The 23,027-nt window shown below is 34.5% G+C and overlaps 3 protein-coding genes across 3 annotated transcripts; 2 read left to right on the top strand and 1 right to left on the bottom strand.

The window, feature by feature from the left end:
- The first annotated feature begins 5,523 nt into the window (after positions 1 to 5,523).
- LOC115956394 (probable metal-nicotianamine transporter YSL7) lies at positions 5,524 to 8,654 on the top strand. Its single transcript, XM_031074790.1, has 7 exons — positions 5,524 to 5,740; positions 5,825 to 5,953; positions 6,086 to 6,252; positions 6,724 to 6,821; positions 6,914 to 7,048; positions 7,233 to 7,422; positions 7,575 to 8,654. The coding sequence occupies exons 1-7, from the start codon at positions 5,524 to 5,526 to the stop codon at positions 8,652 to 8,654; spliced, it is 2,016 nt and encodes a 671-aa protein (XP_030930650.1).
- Positions 8,655 to 10,437: 1,783 nt separating this feature from the next.
- Positions 10,438 to 14,603, top strand: LOC115957331 (probable metal-nicotianamine transporter YSL7). The gene is made up of 6 exons (XM_031075551.1): positions 10,438 to 11,034; positions 11,167 to 11,333; positions 12,073 to 12,170; positions 12,297 to 12,431; positions 12,611 to 12,800; positions 12,949 to 14,603. The coding sequence occupies exons 1-6, from the start codon at positions 10,602 to 10,604 to the stop codon at positions 14,023 to 14,025; spliced, it is 2,100 nt and encodes a 699-aa protein (XP_030931411.1). The 5' UTR covers positions 10,438 to 10,601; the 3' UTR covers positions 14,026 to 14,603.
- LOC115957332 (protein LHCP TRANSLOCATION DEFECT-like) lies at positions 14,505 to 17,309 on the bottom strand. The gene is made up of 2 exons (XM_031075552.1): positions 16,968 to 17,309; positions 14,505 to 14,900 (listed from the first exon to the last, which is right to left on the bottom strand). The coding sequence occupies exons 1-2, from the start codon at positions 17,226 to 17,228 to the stop codon at positions 14,643 to 14,645; spliced, it is 519 nt and encodes a 172-aa protein (XP_030931412.1). The 5' UTR covers positions 17,229 to 17,309; the 3' UTR covers positions 14,505 to 14,642.
- Between the last annotated feature and the right edge of the window lie 5,718 nt (positions 17,310 to 23,027).

Below are 23,027 nucleotides of genomic sequence, written 5' to 3'. Positions count from 1 at the left end.
TTATAAGTTGACACACTATGTTGTGCCTTAGGCACATATGCCTCTTCTTCCCATTATAAAGCTTAATTTTTCCACACATATTTATAGCTTGTAAATCAAAATACAATAATATGATGATATTAATATTTCAGCAAGTAGATATCTCAACTTTAATACTTGCCTTTTCTAAGGTAACAGACTCAAATTCCATAGTTGATCAAGCATCACATGTTTGTTTAGAAGACTTACAAAGTATAGCTCCCTCACCTAGGGCAAAGACATAGCCACTAGTGGAGTGGGTCTTATCATCATTTGATATCCAATTTGTATCACAACAGTCTTCTAATATTGTCGAACACCCTATAGATGTAAGGCCCAAGTTCATGGTGCCCTTCATATATCTTAAGAGACGAGTTGGAGCATTAAAATGTTCAAAGGCAAGATATCTACAAGGTTTTACCAACAACATATGCAATGTTAAGATGTGTACAGTTTATTAAAAGTATCACACCACCAATAATTTAGCATGCTCAGATTGTGCAACAGAAAATTCCCAATTTTATTATTATTTTTCCTTTTATTCAAAGTTACATCTATCTGTACAAGGTTTTTTCATATCAAAGAATGAAAGGTCTTTAGTAATTCATATCAACTCTCAAAATAGCATGTCATCCACATATAGGCACATGAAAACATCACTATCACCAAAAAGTTTTTATTTTTATTTTTTATTCATACATCTATCAAGTTTGTTTACAACAATTCTGTCAGAAACCAAAGCTTTATTAAGCTTTTTATGCCATTGCTAAGAGCTTGTTGTAATCCAAAATTTTTTATTATATTTTTTTATTTAAAGCCACTAAGGATGACTTCTAACGGTCCAAGACTGCTTTCAACCTTTTGAAAGTTTTTAAAGTGTTTTTCCTCTACACATATTTCACCTTTCAAGTACTCTTAATTAATTAAGTTGGAGTTGAACTCATTTGTTTCATTCCACCATGCCAAATGCCCAAAGACTTAAAAAGAAGTACTACTCAACAATATAGTCAAAAGAAGTACTAGCTTTATTCCATGTTCTCATAATCAGAGTCAAGTACAAATAAGCAAAAGAAGTACTGGACTTATTTCATGTTCTCACAATTAGCATCAAGTACTTATTTCATGTTCTCACAATCAGCATCAAGTATAAATAAGCCCCTATGACAGAAACCCTTGCCCACAAAATCCCCATTGTCACAATCAGCATCAAGTATAAATAAGCCCCTATGACAGAAACCCTTGCCCACAAAATCCCCATTGTGACTAAGGACCCTATGACAGAAACCCTTGCCCACAAAATCCCCATTGTGACTAAGGACAAGCTTGTTAGATTTAAATGCAAGATTTAGTCCTACTTTATTGAGCAAGAACCCAGATACTAAGTTTCTACGCATGTCAGGAACATGAAGGACAGCATTAAGAGCAAGACCTTTTCCAAATGTCAATTTGAGAACAACTTTTCCTTTACCCACTACCTTAGCAATGGGTGCATCACCTAGGAAGACATTTTCACCATCATTTACTTCCTCATATTCTGCAAACAAGTTTCTGTTGGTATACATATGCCTAGTGGCCCCAATATCTAACACCCATTCAGAAAGGTTGTTGACAAGATTAACCTCTAAAACAATAGCAACTATAATCTCTGACTCAGTCAAGTTTGCTTGGGGTTTAAAGTGAAGAGGATCTCATTTCCTAAACTTACATTGGGCTGCATTATGCCCAACTTTGCCACACACAAAGCATGGTCCCCTTTTTTGTTTATGGATCCCATCATAATTTTTAAATTTGTTGTCATTTTTCCCAAATTTCTTATTAGGGCCTTCCCATTAGCCTATTTCCATAAGTTTTTAGTTTTTCCAGGTTGTTTTCGTTCAACCAGATTGGCCTTAGAAGAGAATACACTTGCCAAGTCGTTTTTGTCCTTTTCCCGGTTTGATTCCTCAATTCGAATGTGGACAATTAAGTCTTCTAAAGACATATCACGCTTCTTATGTTTCCAATAATTTTTGATTCTTTCCATGAGGGTGACAACTTTTCAATAAGAGTAGCTACTTGGAATGCATCATCAATGACTATTCCTTTAGCAAGAATTTCAAGAACAATATTTTGATACTCATGGACTTGTTCCATGATAGGTTTGTCATCACTCATCTTATAGTCTAGAAACCTACCCACCACATATTTCTTAGTTCCAGCATCTTTAATTGAATATTTCTTTCTCAAAGTTTCCCAAATTTCTTTCGCAGACTTGTAAAAGTAGTAAATATCAAATAAAGAGTTTGACAAATAATGCAAAATATGACCACGACATATGTGATTATCCTTTTCATAAATCAAAGCAGATGCAGAACGTGCAGGTTCAGGCATATTAACAGGGACACAATCATCAAACAACACATAATTCACATGGATTACTTCCAAATAGAATAACATATGTTCAAACCACCTCTTATAGTGATTTCCATCAAAAGGCTCAAGTTTTGACATATCCAAAACAATAGACATTTTGTTAATTAATAAGAGCAAAAATCACTTCCTTAGATTGTTGGAAATAAGGTTTGAAAATTGCCCAAATTAATTAACAAATACAAAGTAGATTAGAGATATAAGATGAGAATGTAGAGAGATATAAACTTATCGATTTGAGCCGAGGCAAGGAACTTAATCCACTGTCCTAAAGAAGCGATTTCGCCCCCACTGGGATGACTTCGTCAGTGCAAATGGCTTAGGCGGTCGCTCTCCAAAATACAATGGCAGTTCTGTTAATGTGCACTCACAAACAGAATTTTGAACTTGTCATTGGATGCCCAATATAAAGATTGAAGAAAGATAGAGGAAATAGTATATTAGATTAACTCTTTTTTTTTTCCTGCTTCTCACTGATTTGGAAGAGGAATGGCCTTTTGGTTATATAGAAAAGCCAATGGAATACTTTCAGCAAAAGAGTTGCCAAAACCCAACACAAAATTTAAGAATCTGTCGTGATATTAGCACTTCATAATTATCCCTTTCATTTCCTTCAACATCTGCTAGTATTATAGGAATATTTGCTAGAGATTTGAATTGGTTAATGCGAGTGAAAGTGAGAAAGGAAAGTATTGATATTTTGGAGGGGCTGATTTTGTTTGTGAATAAAGAGAGAAGGCCGTGGGTTATGGGGTAAAGCTAATGGTAGGGTTGGTGAGTTTAATTCTCTCCAACCACATCCACTAATTTTGGTCAATAGCAATCTAGGTGGCACCCACCATTTAATAAAATTAGTTTCCTTTTAAATTTTAAAAACATACCCAACACATAGTGCAGATTGTACACTAGTTTTACATATTATATTTGGAAAACAAAATCCATCCAAAACTTGTCCCATGTATATTTCCATGATCGAGTTGGGTCAAATGCATTTAGGTCGGGTCAAGTAAACCTAATTTTTTTTTATTTAAAAAAAAATTAAATTCAATAGTTGATGGAGGAGAGATTTAAACTCACGGTAAGTACTCAATTGTCATGACAATTAATAATGTTCAAACCACTAAAAAAAGAGTGAAAAAATTACTATCTCATTTTAAATGCTTATATCATTAGTCTAGATAGTACTTCCCCCATGCACTAAGTGCATAGCAGTATGGGGGAGACTTAGTTTGAGCTTGAGGTGTTGGAGTGGGAAGTATTTAGTGAGTATATATTACTAAATCATTTTTTTTATAAAAAAAATCCAAAAAACATTTAGAAACTAAAAGATCACCTAAATTTTTGAAACCTTACTATGTATTAGATATAATTAACATTTTAGTAATTTAAATGCATAATTGAGTCAAATTTGAGTATTTAAATATATTAAAACCCCTTATCAAACCCTAGAGGGATTTTTTTTTTTTTTTTTTTAAATTCTAAACCCTTACTATTAGAGTATGGTCAAGTTAGAAAGCCCATTGCTCACAATAAAGTTAGGTCTTAATCAATAACTATTAACTACTCATGATCTATCCTTTGTCCATACATAATATTTTTATAAACTATAATGAGACTACATTTGCTCAAATGTGTAAATCTAACTCGTTGTCATCCCTAAATCCATGCTTCTCCAAATTTTATCATTTGTGAATTTTTTGGGGGGACAAAATTTTGGCTCCAAACTAATTTGTAGCTATTTTTCCAAACTCATTACGTGGATTTATAAATATATTTTTATATATATATATATATTATTTATATAAGTCACATGTATAATTCATTAAAAAAATCACGTGACTAAAATTATACATAGATGATCTTTTTAATTTTCACGTAATGGGTTGGAGATAAATTGTTTTAAATCAGTTTGAAGCTAAATCTTTTTCATTCTTGGTTGCACAATGAAAATTCAGTGATGAATAAAAAATTTTGGAATTTGCAATAAGTTCAATATTTTGAATAGAAATGTTAAATATTATTATATCATTTGTAAATTCAAGGCAGCAAAAAGGTTAATAAATTTTGAAATTGACCGATAAGCATAGTGTTTTTTTTTTTTTTTTTTTTTTTTTTTTTTTTTTTTTTTTTTTTTTTTTTTTTTTTCTAGAAAGAACAAAAATGCTGTGGAATTAGTATGCAATGATGCACCTAATGTTATTGTGCTAACAAGATCAAGAATTTAAATTATTTAACAAACTAATACCTATAGGAAATTATATCCATTTCAAGTGAAAAAGGAATAGTCAATTTTACAATTCATTTTTTTTTTTATTGTATCTATTAGTAGACAAGTTGTCACCTTATTTAAAGTTTTAAATAACAGGACACTAGATCTATGGTGAGGATCCTAGTTCCTCTCACTTTAGATTTTAAACAAGGCTTTTGTATAGTTTATACGTATCTATATATGCTGTAAAGTTGTTCATACATCTATCTTGAATTCAGTTAGTTAATTTACGAAGAAATGTATTTCAATAAAATTGATCGAGGTACATTTTTTTAATTTGTTTTAAAAAATGTTAAAGTTACAAACTATTTTACAAACTGCTAATGTGATTAGTGATTATTGGTAAGTAAAAATGTGATGTTAATGGTAAACCAAGATGAAGACCAATAAGATTTTGCCAAATCAACAGTTTGTAAAAATGTTGTAAAATAGTTTGTGCGTGTAGCATTAGTCGTTTGTTTTTAGTTTTGCCATGACCCTTGACCAAGTATAAACAGTTTTTTTTTTTTCAATCATATTGCATAAATTAGTTTAAAAGATTTCTTTATTTTCTATAATACAATTTCTCTAGGAAGAATGTAACCTACCTTAGAGAACTATCATTAGTTTGTATTGGCAACAAATCAATGTGCGGCTATCTCAATATAAGCATACAAAATTAGTAAAATCTTCAAACAGAAAATTTCCAAACCCTCCACTCTAAACCACCAATGCAACAGCATTAGGCCACTGCATAAATATATAAGGCTGCAAGACTGGATCCTCATATGACAGGCAGCTCAAACCATAGTTAGCAACTCAAAAAACTCCAACAGCACCACCGCCCAATGCAGCCAAATACCGAGCCGAGTGAGTTTGAGAATCATCACTCAATGGAAATTGAAAATACACAGGCTCCATATAAAAGGTTGGAGAGAGATGTCAGCCAAGGAAATGGTAAAGGGAATGACCTGCCTTCAATTGAATTGATTTTCAAGGAGAAGGCAATTCCCACATGGAGGAATCAGTTGACTATAAGAGCTTTTGTAGTGAGCATTGTTTTGGGTACTTTGTTCACTGCCTTGGCGATGAAGCAAAGTTTTTTTAACGGACTAGTTAATCCTGTAAACATGTATGCTGGGATTGTAGGGTTCTCCTGCATCAAAGCTTGGATCTTGATCATTGATAAATGTGGGATTTTAGGCCGACCTTTCACTAGGCAAGAGAATACCTTGATTCAAGCTACAGTCCTTGGAATCACTGGTGTTATTTCTTCTGGTACGTATGTTCAATTTTCAAGCAATGGAACACTTAGAGATACTATTATTTGTACATTGCTAGTTTGATATGTGTGTATGTTATGGTTGATTTTGTTAAAAATGAATTCTGATAATTTATTTGAACACACAGGGGGCTTGGCAAGCTACATTTTTGGAATGTCCCTTACTACTGCAAAGCAAAGGGATCCAGTAATTGATGATAAGCCAAACATTAAGAACCCAAGTGTTGGCTGGCTTTTGGCCTTTTATCTTACTACATCTTTAGTAGGCCTCTTCTTTATAGTGCCTTTCCGAAAGGTAAGTCTTAAAAACTAATTACTTCTTTCCTTTTCTTTTTTATTTTTTTTTTATAGCAACAACTTATCAATTGTTGTAAAAGTATAGTACTTCTCTAAATAAAAACTAATTATAGGTTGTTCATAATGTTTGTTAGAATTTTATTTTAGATGCACAAAATAATATTCAGTCTCGCTTGAAATCACTCTCTATAATTTCGATTATCTTTCTTAGACCCCCACAAAATGAGGAGTTTTCTGCATTTTGTATGCATTTTTTTTTTTTCCCAATAATTGCGTGTATATTTGCAATTTTAAACCTAATATTTATTTTATATTCTCTCTCTTTTTCTTTTCCTATTACTACAAACTTACTGACCTTTGATATCATCAATGTATTTAATTTATTAATTTAACCATATCTTAATTTAGGGTGTGTTTGGTTAAGACCGTTTAAGATTTCAATTTTGTATGTATTACTGTTGGTTTTCAGGTTATTATCGTAGACTATAAATGGTTGTTCCCTAGTGGGCAGTCAATTGGTTACCTTATCAACTCCATCCAAGCTCCTCTTAAGACCAAGTTCGCAAGGTATTGCTCCCTCTCTCTCTCTCTCTCTCTCACAGGTAATATATTTTATGCATAAAAGGGTTCTCATTGTTTCTGTACTAATTGAATTGTAGGAAACAAGTGACAACATTTGGCAAGTTCTTCTCCTTTAGTTTCATTTGGAGTGGTGTCACGTGGCTGTTTACTGGTGGGAGTAACTGTGGCTTTAGTTTCTTTCCCTTACTTGGTTTCAAAGCATCAGACGCCGGGTACGTAAAAAGTTGACGCCATGACCTTATTGATGTCTTCTTCACTCTTCATTGCTTCTTCCATGATAAACCAGTTTATACAAGAGTGTCAACAATATATGGACACTTTATTTATTTATTTATAATTCATGATATATGCATGGCTAATATATATATTACTCTTTTTGTTGGCAATAACATGCAGCTTTTATTGGGATTGGGCGGGTACATATGTTGGAGTTGGCATGATGTGCCCATACAACACAATCATATCAATATTGCTTGGAGCAATATTAGGGTACGCCTACTTGTTACCAGAGATAACGAAGAAAAATGGAGAGTGGTATACTGAAGATGCCAATGTTGAGAGCTTCCGTGGCTACGGTGCTTACAAAGTAATGTCTTCCTCTATTCTTACAACTTTATATATGTATATTATAAATATCATCATTTGTAATTGTACTGCGCATATGGCATGCAAGCTTCATTCCTTTATATATTTATCAATATGGAGACTGATACTCATTTTGTGTGTGTGTGTGTGTAGTCGTTAGTTTCTACATCGATGATTCTTGGTGATAGCGTCTACCAAATCTTGAAACTTATTATCATTGGATTGTACCGCAAACTCCAGGACAAAGACACTACTATTGCTCTTCCAGTTGCTGATCAACATTCCACTGCTGGAAGCTCAGCCTTGGAAATTGATGAGCAGTTCAGGACCCAAAGCTTCCTCGATGACAAAATTTCAACAAAATATTCATTCGCTGTCTGTGCTGCACTGATGCTTGTTTCCATAATAGTTGTTCCAATAATCTTTCCTCAGGTCAAATGGTACTACGTTGTGGTCATGTACATATTGTGTCCACTCTTTGCTTTCAGTAAAATACATGCACAAGGGACTACTGACATGACTATAGTAACTGCCAATGTGGGTAAGATAGCCATTTTCATCTTTGGAAGCTGGGCTGGAGTCTCTCGAGGTGGTATTGTTGTTGCTCTAGCTGCTAATGGGGTCATAGGAAACTTTGTTTCCTCTGCTTCTGATCTAATGGTAGACTTCAAAACTGGCTACTTAACTGTGTCTTCCCCAAAGTCTATCCTCATTGGCAAATTCACTGGGATTGCAGTTGGTTGCGTTATCACTCCTTTAATCTTTAGGTACTTCCAGGTAACATATCCTGATTTGGGAGTCAATTTTTCAACTTATCCTGTACCTTTTGCTGGCCCGACTAGAGATATTGCATCATTTGCTCTTGAAGGACCTTCAGTCTTGCCAAAGTACTGCCTTCTTTTTTGCTATTGTGCCTTTGCTCTAGGCATCATCATCAACATAATCAGAGATGTTTTGCCAAAGAAGTGGGCGACATTTGTTCCCATTCCATTGATAATGGCCGTACCAATCACTATCGGAAGTTATATGGCTGTTGATTTCTGTCTGGGGAGCTTGGTATCTTTGATCTGGAGGTTTAAGAATAAGTCTCAGGCTGATGTTTTTATACCCATAGTTGGTTCTGGTTTGATTTGTGGAGATGGGCTTTGGACTTTGCTGGTTTCAGTATTCTTTTTGATTAATTGGAAGGCACCAGCCTGTGTAAGGTTTCTTAAGACTCAATCGGAAGAGTAGCAGAAGAATAGAGCTTGCTAAAAGTAACTTGGTCCTAGTTTTTGCAAAATCAGTCATGTGCCTACATCACACATGAAGATTTTTGTTTTGTTTGTACTGTTTTTCTCTTCCTTTTTGATTACTATTTGTTTTGTTTTGTTTTTGGTTTTTCATTTGTTCAGTCGTACCATGCTTGTAATTATTTACCTAAAAGCCATGTGCATTAAGATTTGCTAATCAGAGTGTCTAAAGCTAACTTCTATACAATTCTCCTCCCTTGAGCAAACCCCAGCACATTTATTCAATATTTCAGTAACATGTTAATCCATTAATTTTCCTAACTTATTTTACTATTTAGCTTATTTTTGCTATTATTTATAAGCTCCATTACACTTTTTGGTACTATACATGAATCCCACTATACTAGTTCAGCTAATTTTTACCTTTATCTACAGTACTTTTAGCAAAACGTTTTCAGTTTCAGTAAAATAAGTGGAATTCAAACACACCACTATTAACTTATTTAAAAAAGATTAGAAAGCCCACCACACGCAATAAAGTTAAGGTCCTAATCAATAACTATTAACTACTCATGATCTATCCATTTGTCCAGACACAATATCTTGAGAAACTATAATGGGACTACATCTACTCAAATGTGTAAACTTAGCTCATTGCCATCCCTAAACCATGGGTTCTCCAAATTTTATCATTTGGGAATTTTTTGGGGGACAAAGTTTTGGCTCCAAACTGATTTGGAGCTATTTTTTAAAACTCATTACATGGATTTATCAAATAATTCATGCATATTATTTAAATAAGTTACATGAATTATTCATTAAAAAAGTTATGTAACTAAAACTACACATAGATGATCTTTTTAACCTTCACGTAATGGGATAGAAAAAGTTAGTTCTAAGTCAATTTAAAGTCAACTTTTTCCTTCTTGGTTGCAAAATGAAATTTCAATAATGAATAAAAAATTTTGGAATTCGCAATAAGTTCAATATTTTGAATAGAAATTTTAAATATTATTTTACCATTTGTCAATTCAAGGCAGTAAAATGGTTAATTAATTTTGAAATTGACCAATAAGCTTAGTAATTATATATATATATATATATATATATTGGCAAGAAAGAACAAAATGCCATGGAATTAGTATGCAATGATGCACCCAATTTTATTGTGCAAACAAAATCAAGAAATTAAATTATCTAACAAACTAATGCCTATAGGGAATTCTTTCAAGTAAAATAGAAATAGTCAATATTACAATTTAGATTATTTATTGTATTTATTAGTATACATGTGGCCACCTCATTTAAAATTTTAAATAACAGAACACTAGGTCTATTAGAAATTCAGTTAGTTAATTTACGAAGAAATATATTTGAATAAGATTGATCAAGGTTTATTCTGTTAATTTGTTTTGGAAAATGCTAAAGTCACAAACTATTTTACAATGATAAATGATTATTGGTAAGTAAAAATGTGATGTTAGTGGTAAAGCCCAAATAAGAACCAGTAAGAATTTGTCAAATTAACAGTTTGTAAAATAGCTTGTGTATGTAGCATTAGTAGTTTGTTTTTAGTTTTGCCATGACCATTGACCAAGTATAAACAGTTTTTTATTTATTTATCTTGTTACATAAATTAGTTTAAACGATTTCTTTATTTTCTCTAATACAAATTCTTCAGGAAGAATGGAACCTCCCTTACAGAACTATCATTAGTTTGCATTGACAACAAGTCAATGTGCGGCTATCTCAAACTAAGGATACAAAATTAGCAAAATCTTCAAACAGAAAAAATCCAAACCCTCCACTCTAAACCACCAATACAATAGCATTAGCCCACTGCATAAATATATATATATACAAGGCAGCAAGAGTACTGGGTCCTCATACGACAGACTGCTCAAAATATATACATATAAACCACCAACACCAACAGCACCACCGCCCAATGCAGCCAAATACCCAGCCGAGTGAGATTGAGAATCTTCACTACCCAATGGAAATTGAAAATCTACAGGCTCCATATACAAGGTTTGAGAGAGATGTGAGCCTCGGAAGTGGTAAAGGGAATGATTTGCCTTCAATTGAAATAGCTTTCAAGGAGAAGGCAATTCCCACATGGAGGAATCAGTTGACTATGAGAGCTTTTGTTGTGAGCATTGTTTTGGGTACTTTGTTCACTGCCTTGGCGATGAAGCAAAGTTTGTATAGCGGAACATTTAATCCTATAAACATGTATGCTGGGATTGTAGGGTTCTCCTGCATCAAAACTTGGATCATGATCATTGACAAATGTGGGATTTTAGGTCCACCTCTCACTAGGCAAGAGAATACCTTGATTCAATCTACAGTCCTTGGAATCACTGGTGTTACTTCTTCTGGTACGTATGTTCAATTTTCAAGCAATGGAACACTTAGAGATACTATTATTTGTACATTGCTAGTTTGATATGTGTGTATGTTATGGTTGATTTTGTTAAAAATGAATTTTGATAAGTTATTTGAACACACAGGGGGCTTGTCAAGCTTCATTTCTGGAATGTCCCTCACTGCTGCAAAGCAAGGGGATCCACCAATTGTTGATAAGCTGAACGTTAAGAACCCAAGTGTTGGCTGGCTTTTCGCCTTTTATCTTGCTACATCTTTAGTGGGCCTCTTCTTTATGGCGCCTTTCCGAAAGGTAGGTCATACAAACTAATTAATTCTATTCTCTTTTTTTGATTATAAACTAACTATTCTTTCCTTTCTCCCAAAAATTTTAAAAAAAAAAAAAAAAAAAAAAAAACTATTCTTTCTAGGAGATCATATTACAATCTGTTTTATTTTTATTTTTAATTTTATTTTTTTGCAATTTCAGTCATTAATAAATAAAAGAAAAATGTCACATTCACAAGATTCTCACAATAAATTTTAAATATTCAATTGTTATTGGCCATTACTGAATATAAAAATAAAAATAAAAAGATAATTTTAGAGGTTGGTTCAAACTAGAACCAGTAACAATTTTTTTTATCCAAGATTTGTTATAAAAGTATTATACTTCTCTAAATCAAAACTAATTATAGATTCATATTATTTGTTGGAAATTTATTTTAGATACACAAAGTAATATTCGGCCTCTCTCGAAATCAATCTCTATAACTTCGACTTTTTTTCTTAGACCCCACAAAACAGGAGTTTTTTACGTTTGGTATGCATTTTTTTTTTTTCAAAAATTGTGTGTATATTAGCAATTTTAAAACTTAAAATTTATTTTATATTCTCTATCTCTTTTTCTTTTCCTATTACTACAAATTTACCGACCTTTGACTATCATCAACGTATTTACTTTATTAATTTAACCATATCTTAACTTAGGGTGTGTTTGGTTAAGACCATTTAAGATTTCAATATTGTATGAATTATTTGTTGGTTTTCAGGTTATTATCGTAGACTATAAATGGTTGTTCCCTAGTGGGCAGTCAATTGGTTACCTTATCAACAGCATCCAAGCTCCTCTCAAGACCAAGTTCGCAAGGTATTGCTCCCTCTCTCTCTCTCTCTCTCTCTCTCACACACACACACACACACACACACACACACGCAGGTAATATATTTTATGCATAAAAGGGTTCTCATTGTTTCTGTTCTAATTGAATTGTAGGAAACAAGTGACAACATTTGGCAAGTTCTTCTCCTTCAGCTTCATTTGGAGTGGTGTCATGTGGCTCTTTACTGGAGGGAGATTCTGTGGCTTTAGTTTCTTTCCCTTATTTGGTTTCAAAGCAACAGAAGCCGGGTACGTAAAAAGTTGATGCCGTGACATTATTAATGTCTTCTTTACTCTTCATTGCTTCTTCCATGATAAACCAGTTTATACTGAGTGTCAATAATGGACACTTTTTTATTTATTTTTATAACTCATGATATATGCATGGCTAATATGTATATTACTCTTTTTGTGGCAATAACATGCAGCTTCTATTGGGATTGGGCGGGCACATATGTTGGAGTTGGCATGATGTGCCCATACAGCACAACCATATCAGTATTGATTGGAGCAATATTTGGATACACCTTCATGTTTCCTGAGTTAGAAAAGAAAAGTGGAAAGTGGTATACTAATGAAATCGGTCGAGATAGCTTCCATGGCTACACTGCTTACAAAGTAATGTCTTGCTCAATTCATACAACTTTCTATATATATATATATATATAATATAAAATTGTACAGCATATGGCATGCAAGCTTCATTCCTTCTTATATATTTATCGATTTGGAGACTGAAACATTTTTTTTTTGTGTGTGTGTGTAGACCTTCATTACTTCATCGTTGATTCTTGGGGATAGCTTCTACCAAATCTTGAAACTTATTATCATTGGATTGTACCGCAAACTCCAGGAAAAAGACACTACTGCTGCTCTTCCACTTGCTGATCCACATTCCACTGCCGGAAGCTCAGCTTTGGATAGTGATGAGCAGTTCAGGACCCAAAACTTCATCAAGGACAAAATTTCAACAAAATATTCTTTGGCTGGCTGTGCTGCACTGATGCTTGTTTCCATAATAGTTCTTCCAATTATCTTTCCTCAGGTCAAATGGTACTACGTTGTGGTTATGTACATATTGTGTCCACTTTTTGCTTTCAGTATGACACATGCACAAGGTGCTACTGACATGTACATAAGTGCCGGTTTGGGTAAGATAGGCGTTTTCATCTTTGGTGCCTGGGCTGGAGTCTCTCGAGGTGGTGTTGTTGTTGCTCTAGTTGCCAATGGGGTCATAGGAAACTTTATTGCCTCTGCTTCTGATCTAATGGTAGACTTCAAAACTGGCTACTTAACTGTGTCTTCCCCAAAGTCTATCCTCATTGGCAGATTCATTGGGACTGCAGTTGGTTGCTTTGTCACTCCTTTAATCTTTTGGTACTTCCAGGTAAAATATCCTGATTTGGGGTTCAATTCTTCAACTTATCCTATACCTTTTGGTGTCATTAGTAGAGAGGCTGCATCAGATGCTCTTCAAGGAGCTACAGGCTTGCCAAAGTACTGCCTTCTTTTTTGCTTTATCGCCTTTGCTCTAGGCATCATCATCAACATAATCAGGGATGTTTCGCCAAATAAGTGGGGGAGATTTGTTCCCATTCCATTGATAATGGCCATACCACTCACCACCGGAGGCTTTCTGGCTGTTGATCTCTGTCTGGGGTGCTTGATAGCTTTGATCTGGAGGTTTAAGAATAAGTCTCAGGCTGATGTGTTTATACCCATAGTTGGTTCTGGTTTGATTTGTGGAGATGGGCTCTGTACTTTGCTGCTTTCAATATTTAGTTTGATTAATTGGAAGGCACCAGCCTGTGTACAGTTTCTTAGGAGACAACTGGCAGGGTAACAGAAGAATAGAGCTTGATAAAAGTAACTTGGTCCCAGTTTTTTCAGAATCAGTCATGTGCCTACATCACACATGAAGATTTTTGTTTTGTTTTGTTTTTCTCTTCCTTTTTGACTGCTATTTGTTTTGTTTTGTTTTTGGTTTTTCATTTGTTCAGTCGTACCATACTAGTAATTATGTACCTAAAAGCCATGTGCATTAAGATTTGCTAATCTGAGTGTCTAAGGCTAACTTCTATACAATTCTCCTGGTTTGAGCAAACCCCAGCACATTTATTCTACAGTTCAGTAACATGATAATCCATATAGTATAGAAACTATTAACTTATTTAAAAAGATTAGATATTGATTGTAAGCAGTCAAGTTTCACTCTTACATGTCTCTTGTAAAAATTAATCAATTGCATCCTTTCTTATTTTAAATAAGTTAATGCCTTTTAATCAGAATTGTATGTCAGCTGGCAATTATTGAAAATTTCACTTCAAGGTATAATAAGTTAATAACTTATATGATTAAACTTACCACTGCCAAAAGATAACTACATGATAGGATTGATATTCCAATAGGTAAAAAAAAAAACAAACTGATAAGAAAATAAAGAATTTTTTTTTTTCTAATTCAAGCCTTTTGAACTGAAAAGCTAAGAATGAAGTCCTTGATTTCATTGTTAGCAGCCCTATCAAGGGCAGTCCGTCCATCTGCATCCTTGACAGTGTAACTAGCTCCAGCTCTTAGCAACTCTTCAATTTTTGGCTTGTCACCTTCTGATGCAGCCATTAACAATAAGATGTCTACAGGGTGGATATTTTGGTTTAAAAGAGCATCCATCTTATCATATGAACCCTCAACAGCAAGCATGCCCATGTAGTTAAAATACTGTAAGGCAGAATAATGTCAGCAATAAATTTCTCAGTGTAGTTGTATTTGAGACAAATGTCCTTGACTACATAAAATTATGATTAATCAACATTCAGATTACTTAATTTAAACATATATATGTTCTACATGACACTTTCAGGTCATGTTTGCTTTTCTGGTATATGAAAAAAGTAATTTTATTAACAGTAATGAATACATCTGTAAGTACGGTTACATTTGATTTTGAGAAGTCTTGAGAATTAACCACAAAGAAACTTAGAATCTAGGCTTGCTAGCCATCCTAACCCAAAAAGTCCTTCAACAGAACTTCTTGAATCTATTTAGAAGTTTATGGATGAAAAGCTCTGCTCCAACGATATATTTTCTAAGACATTTTTGTATTTATTTGTTCTAAATCATAGAAACACACATTTATTTTAAACTATGGAGCACTTTGCTTCGCACAAACGATTATATAATACTTAGACAGATGACCAAACACAGACATGATTGAATTACTTTGAAACTTCCTTTCAACTTCCACTATATAATACACACATGCCCACTCATACCCACACCAGAAACTGTAAAACTTCAGCCTGCCCCCTCGAAACTTAAACTAAAGTTTTTTGTCACCTAAAATAAATTCAGTGTTATCTTTTCTTTTGGTGGGCAAGGGATGAAGGGGCATATATTGAGTTCAAAAATAAGTACTCACTCTGTCAAAGAGAATTGTAGAGAGAATTGTAGAAATGACCTGCAGCAACTTCTTATCATAAAAAGTGCTCATTATATTCAGATGTCAATATCTTAACATGTCCCTTGACATCAAATTTTGTTGACTGTTCTCTGTTAGAACTTTGAAGGTCCATTAGGGTTCATATCACAGATATAAAATAATTTTCCTGAGTAATGGCACACACTCCAGTAGAAATAGGTACTAGAGGCACAGTCGGATCCCTTATAATGAAAGAAATCGAGTACTTCAGCCAGCTCGAATTAAGCTGCCAAGGTAGCTCACAGAAGCGTCTGTTCCCTATTACAGACAAGGCTTCCTCTAGTAGTCATTCCAGACCCACTTTTGGATCTGTGACAGCAACCCAAAAGAAGAAAAATAAAGGCAGCAGGCTCCTACCAGGCATATGTTCTATGGTGGAAGTTTCAGACAACAATCGACCAATTGGGATTTCTGGTTTCAGTTACAGGAACCTTAAATCTGATCTGAAGAAGTTGTAGGCTTAGATAATGCTCTCAGATAGCTTCAAGAAACCCAGCTTCTTGAGACAATTTGTTATACTTATAGGGCTAGCCTATGCTCTATCCTGGTTCCCACATTTTATGTCCACAATTTCAACTATGTTAGATCCTTTCTTTTTACATATAAAATAATTTTTCCTGAGTAATTCTTCTCATTTCCAAAATCTACCCTTTTACTTCCTTGGTGAGAAATCCACATTTTTCATTCCAAGCTCCTGGTTCTGTTGGGAATAGAAATATTTCTTAACTGAACAAGTTCTGTCTCTTTTTATAATTGTTTACATTCAATTACTTAAACAACTGTGAGATGAAGGGACATCAACCACTCTGTACAAGAAGATCCATTTCCCTAATAAACAAGCAGATACACCAAAACTTTAGCACTTGTATTGAGGAGGCCACCTGATATATCCTAGCCAATGCAGATTCTATTCAGATTAGAATTAAACAATCCTACTAAAATAGAGTCTTTATGTTCCATCTTCTGGACGCAAATATTAATATACCCCAGATTAAAGGACTAATATAACCACATAACTAATAATTAGAGTAACCCTTTTATCTATTAAGCCCAACTCAACAATCTGAAGTAGAATTACAAAATTAAATTAGATAATTATAACCCATTTATCTCATAATGACTAAACTCACCCTAAGAATAACCTTACCAGCACCAATTTATGCTCATTCCATTTTGTCCAATTTCCACAGAACCCAATTCATTAAAAACAACATTACTTTCACAAACTCTTAACACATATAATTACGTGCTCAAACATAACTACATTAACATAGACAAAGTTATAGTTCAGAGTTAAAAAGAAGAACCTGTTCAACATCATCTCTATCAAAGTCATCACGGGACTGACTGCCATAAATGCCAGCACCTTCAGCATCAACTCCATTTTTACCAAACTTGAACCAGCACTTGGCTCTAGAGCCATTGGAGGGTCCAAGTTTAGAGGGTCTGGCCCACCCCAACCTATGCTGTACACCCAGAAACTTAAGATTGGTTTTTGACAAGGAAGAAGGAGAAGTGGAGGGTTTGAAGGTAAAGGGTAAGTGGGTTGTACATGGTATTGAAGCCATTGCTGAGTTTCGGAGAAGCTGAACTCAGAGAGTACTACTACTTTTATCACACTCCTAGTTCTATCCACTCATGTCTGGCTGAGGAAGAAATAATAGGGTGTATTTGCATTGTTTTCATGTTGTTATGTGAATGTGATCTTTGCCATTCTATTCGTATACTATTTTTGACCAATCAAGTGGTTCAGTTTTGTTGACTTTTGTTGATGTCGTTTTAGTAGGTTGTATAGACTAAACGACAAAATGTGGTCAGAAATGTTTTAAATGAAGATGCTGTTAAAGATTGCGTATTCAGATGAAAACCGCTTCAAGAAGCTGCGGGATTCCTTTTTTCCAATTTTGGGATTTTTTTTTTTTTTTTGGAGAAACCAAACCCAAAGGTCAATTTTATTGCAGAAGAAAAATCAACGATTACAAAAGTCACAAGTGATTAGAGGAGCTATATTTTCAGGAGAGGATTCAATCCAGACCTGGAGCTCACTGCCAAATACAGCTTTCCTGGCAAGAAAATGGACAACTACATTGTCTATGAGTTTGACATAGGAGAAATCACAACACCAAAAACCAGCAGCTAAAACTGAAACATTTTAATCAGATGACACTACTAGAAAGTGGCGTCATTAAAAAGTGGCGTTTGTGTAGTGGCTCAAGTATGTTAGAATTCTTTTTGATGAGTGAATAATATTAGAATTTTAGATGTAGGTCCATTCCAAATCGTGCTCTTACAAAACTAAAGTAGGTCCAATCTCCTCCTTATTTATTGTAGGTCCATTTTAATGAAAATGGGGTCACATAGTAACAAAACTAAAATTAGTCAGGGAGAAGAATAAAAAGAGATGGGAGGTATTTCTATGAATAGGAAAAGTAAGTTATAAGAGTATATTGACTTTGTTAGAAGGGTCCTATATGTTAACAGTGTCATTGTGCCCTTGTTAAGGTATAATTTTATAATGTAATCAAGCTACTTTTATAATAATAAAAAAAAAAGTTACTTTCAATTTAAAATTCATATTTTTATTAGTTTTTGTTATTTCTTAATACAGATGAGACTCTTTTAAAACTTTCTTAACGAGTGCACAAAAATACCCATTAACAAAGAAACCTTTGTTAGCTCAGGTTACTAATTATTAGGTAGTGTTGGGTATATTTGAGAGACCTCAAATGGCATGCTATATGAGTTTTTTCTTTTCTTTTTCTTTTTTTCTTTCTTTTAAGGATAAAATAAATAAAGAGAAAAAGGAAAAAGAAAGAGGATGTGTGGGTCATCAACAAGAAGTGGCTTAAAAGATTTGTTGGGAGAGTTTAGGGGGCATAGACTTTGGTTATGTGGGGTGGCAATTCACTTAGTGGCTTGTTGCAAGAGAATGAAGGGATGGCCAAAAGGCTTGATAGAGTCATATGTAGTGATTGTGGCGTATGAAGTATCCAAGAACAGAGATAGGCCATCTTGTGGCATCCAAATCAGATCATGCTCCATTTCTGCTTATTTTGATTATGAAGGTGGGAGTGGAAAGAAGTCATTCGAGTTTGAGAGGCTTGGGTATGAAATGGAATCACGAAAGAAGTTTAGAGATAGTATGTGATGCTTGGCAACACCTTATTGGTGGATCCATCCAGAGCTTTTATATTAATGTTGATCTACAAGAAGTGTTTTGAAGGCCCCAATATAAAACTTGCAAATTCTAGAAAAATCTACATTTGGAGCTTTTCTAAAAGTAGAATTCAAGAAAAGTAGAAGAAGGTGACAAGAATTCAAATAATTTTCACCTATCAGCGGCAATCATAAGATGAGGCAATTATATAGAAAGAGTGAAAATGGAGAATGGGAATTGGGTCGATTCAAGAATACTTAAAGGTTCTTTAGGTCAAAAGTTTCAAAAGTTGAGCTTTTCAAAACTCAATATAAAGAGCTTTAAGGGTGCCTAATAGTTCTATATTAAAAACTTGTCAAATTCATCTACTTTGCTAATAACAAGTTTTAATCATCTTAAAACTCTTGATCTCCCCCTATAATGCAATGCTAGACAGTCCCTTGGTCAGTAGAATTTTCTCAATAAAAGTTACTACTGAAAAGTTGTTTAATTGATTAGTAACTATAAAGGATGCTGGTGCTGCCTCAAATGAATCTGCCAACAGAGCTTTAGTTCATAGACAAGATTGCATAAACGGCTTGTAGTTTAGCCATGATATTGTAAACTTGTATGTAGTTTAGTATGATAGTTTTGAGCATAGGATTAGTTACACAATTGTCCACATGTATGTATTCTGTTAGTCTTTACAAGATATTGTTAGAGTAGTTTAGCTCTAAAATCTGTTATGATTGGTGAGCCTATATAAGTTGTATCTGATATAATCTATTGATATAGAGAAGATTCAGTTTTCATTTCTTCTTCTTCTAGAACATTCTCTCTAAGAATCGCAGATCTCTTTCATGGTATCAAAGCCTATAATGGCGTCTTCTACAAATTCTTCATCCTCTGCAACAACAAGATCAACCACGAGTTCTTCAATCACTCATGGTGTCAATCCTTCATTGCTTCTCTTGTCAAATATGGCAAGCATAGCTACTGTGACGCTTGATTACAACAACTATACGGTGTGGAGACTATCACAGCTCATAAGTCCAGCTTACATACTTGAGCTGTAATAGTAACCGTTCCACAAATCTCTCCCTCAAATCTCTCTTCAATTCAAATTTGAATTTGAATATGTAATTACTCCTATAATCTCTCTATTCTATAATTAACCACTCCTATAATTCCTCTTCTTGTATAGCTATATATTGATGTAAATTCTCTTGTAAAGATGCAGAAAATATAATACAAGTATTCTATTTTTATATGGTATCAGAGCCTTGTATACCCAGCGGTACAATGGCCACTTCTTCCAACAATCCCTTCTTAACAAATTCTTCCACTCCTATCAATATCAATCATTTTGTCTCTTTAAAACTTTCCCGACATGTAATCTTTAATGAGAACAAATTTCCCTTCCACCAAAATACACAAGCCACCACATCTGCACCATCTGTCCCTTCTTCCCAGCCTATTCTCACTAACCATCTTCTACCACCCTCACAAGAACCTAGCTTATTATCTACACCAATTCCTCCTCCTCCACCTTAGCCTATCCTTCAACCAGCATCTCAAAACCCTCCACCTACAACTTCGCCACCAAATTTTTCTGAACCTTATCATCATCACCCACCTACAACAACTTCCATTCATCCTATGATTACCTATTCCAAAAATGGAATTTCCAAACCCAAAGCACTCATCTCAACCAAACATCCTCTTCCACCTCAAGACATTGAGCCTACATGCTTCACCATTGCTAACAAAGATCCAAAATGGAGGAACGCAATGGTTGAAGAAATAAATGCATTGTTAAAAAATAAGACTTGGGCATTGGTCCCACCCCGCTCTCATCAGAATATCGTTGGATGCAAAGGGTCTTTTGTATCAAACGTAAGGCTGATGGAACCATATAGAGATACAAAACTCGTCTTATTGCAAAAGGATTTCATAAAGGGAAGGTATTGATTTTCAAGAAACCTTCAGTCCAGTTATCAAACCTTGCAGTATTCGCCTTGTTTTATCCTTGGCAATCTCAAATGGTTGGCACATACATCAACTAGATGTTCAAAATGCATCTCTTCATGAAACACTTAATGAAGAAGTTTACATGCAGCAACCACCTGGCTTTGTAGATCCCAATGCTCATAATTATGTTTGTCGATTGCACAAATCTCTCTATGGGCTCAAACAAGCTCCTCATGCTTGGTACAATAAGTTACGCACATTTCTGGTTCAGTATGGATTTTATAGAGCTAAATCTGATACATCTCTCTTCATCAAATAATCATCTAGTGGTATTCTTTATCTACTAGTATATGTAGATGATATTATACTTACAAGATCTTCTATTGTGCTCATTCAACAAATGATTCAAGCTCTTCATCAAGCCTTCTCTATCAAAGACCTTGGCTCACTTAATTACTTATTGGGAATTGAAGCCACTAGAGGACCCCACGGGCTTTTCTTATCTTAACAAAAGTATATTCTTGATCTGCTCCTCAAAACCAATATGGACCAAGCCAAACCATGTCACACACCCATGGCAAGCAATCTCAAATTGTCCAAGAATGTTGGTGATCCTTTCCAAGATGTCACTTTATATCGAAGCACAGTTGGCGCCCTCCAATACCTCACCTTCACAAGACCTGATATTAGTTTTTCAGTCAATAAAGTTTGTCAATATATGCAGCAGCCAACTGATGTTCATTGGACGACAATCAAATGAATCCTTCGATATTTAAAATTCACTATTGATCATGGAATCCTCATTAAGCCTTCTACCAACATCCAACCTCATGCATTCACAGAAGCCGATTGGGCTGGTTGTCCAAATGATAGCCGCTCTCAAGGTGGCCATTGTCTCTACCTTGGTCCAAATCTTATTTCTTGGAGCCCCAAAAAGCAAGCCACTATTTCAAAGTCTAGCATTGAATCTGAATACCGTGGTATTACTTATGCTACTGTTGAAGTCACATGGATACAATCTCTCCTTAAAGAACTCCAAGTTTCTCTTGCCAAACCACTAATCTTATGGTGTGACAATCTTGGTGCTACTTATCTCACTGCCAACCCCATCTTTCATGCATGAAACATATTGAAATTGATTTTCACTTTGTACATGAAAAAGTAGCCAATAAGGACATTGATATTTGCTTCATCTCATCTCGAGATCAAACTGCAGACATCATGACTAAACCTCTTGGCATAGCACGACACACGCTTCTTCGCAACAAGCTCACCGTCTCACCAAGACCATTGAGCTTGAGGGGGCCTATCACAGCTCATAAGTCTAGCTCACATACTTGAGCTGTAATAGTAACCGTTCCACAAATCTCTCCTTCAAATCTCTCTTCAATTCAAATTTGAATTTGAATATGTAATTACTCCTATAATCTCTCTCCCTAAAATCTCTCTATTCTGTAATTAACCACTCTTATAATTCCTCTTCTTGTATAGCTATATATTGATGTAAATTCTCTTGTAAAGATACAGAAAATATAATACAAGTATTCTGTTTTTATAGAGACATCAGATTGAAGTGATCTTGGTAGCATATTCAATGATCAACTTCATCAGTGATGATGATGATGATCCAGATCCATTTCTCAAGGATAGCTCAGGGAATTTTACAACTGTGGCTAATCTAGAGTATTTCCAATGGAAGAGTCGTGAGCAAGCCTTGTTCACCTTTCTTAATTCAACTCTTTCTCCATCAATCTTGGCTCTTACTGTGGGTCAGAAGTTTGGACGAAGGGTCTAGAAGGTGCTTGAGAAAAGGTTTGCATCAATATCACGACCTCATGTGCTCAGTTTGAGGGATGAGCTAATGAGTATCAAGAAGGGTTTAGAATCAATGGATTCTTTCTTTCAAAGAATCAAAGAGGTTAGGGATAAACTTGGGGTTGTAGTAGTCTATGTTGATGAGGAAGAGTTAATCCATTTAGCTCTTGAAACCTTGCCTCCAAAGTATGATGCATTTTGTTCTGCGATCAGAACTAGGAATGACATTCTTACTATTGAAGAGTTGAATACACTTTTGAATGCTGAAGAGAGGTCAATCAAGAAGAGGTCCACTCATTCTGATCTTAGAGATTCTACATCATTTGCTATGGCAGCTAATAAATTCAATCAAATTTTTACAAAAGGAAGAGGCAAGAATGGAAATAATAGAGGTTGTGGCAATGGCAGAGGTGGTAATCAGTTCTCTGGTGGTGGTCAGTTCCAT

This window comes from Quercus lobata, chromosome 8 (genome assembly GCF_001633185.2).
Source record: "Quercus lobata isolate SW786 chromosome 8, ValleyOak3.0 Primary Assembly, whole genome shotgun sequence".
NCBI lineage: Eukaryota > Viridiplantae > Streptophyta > Magnoliopsida > Fagales > Fagaceae > Quercus > Quercus lobata.
This window is presented reverse-complemented; position numbering and strand designations above follow the sequence as displayed.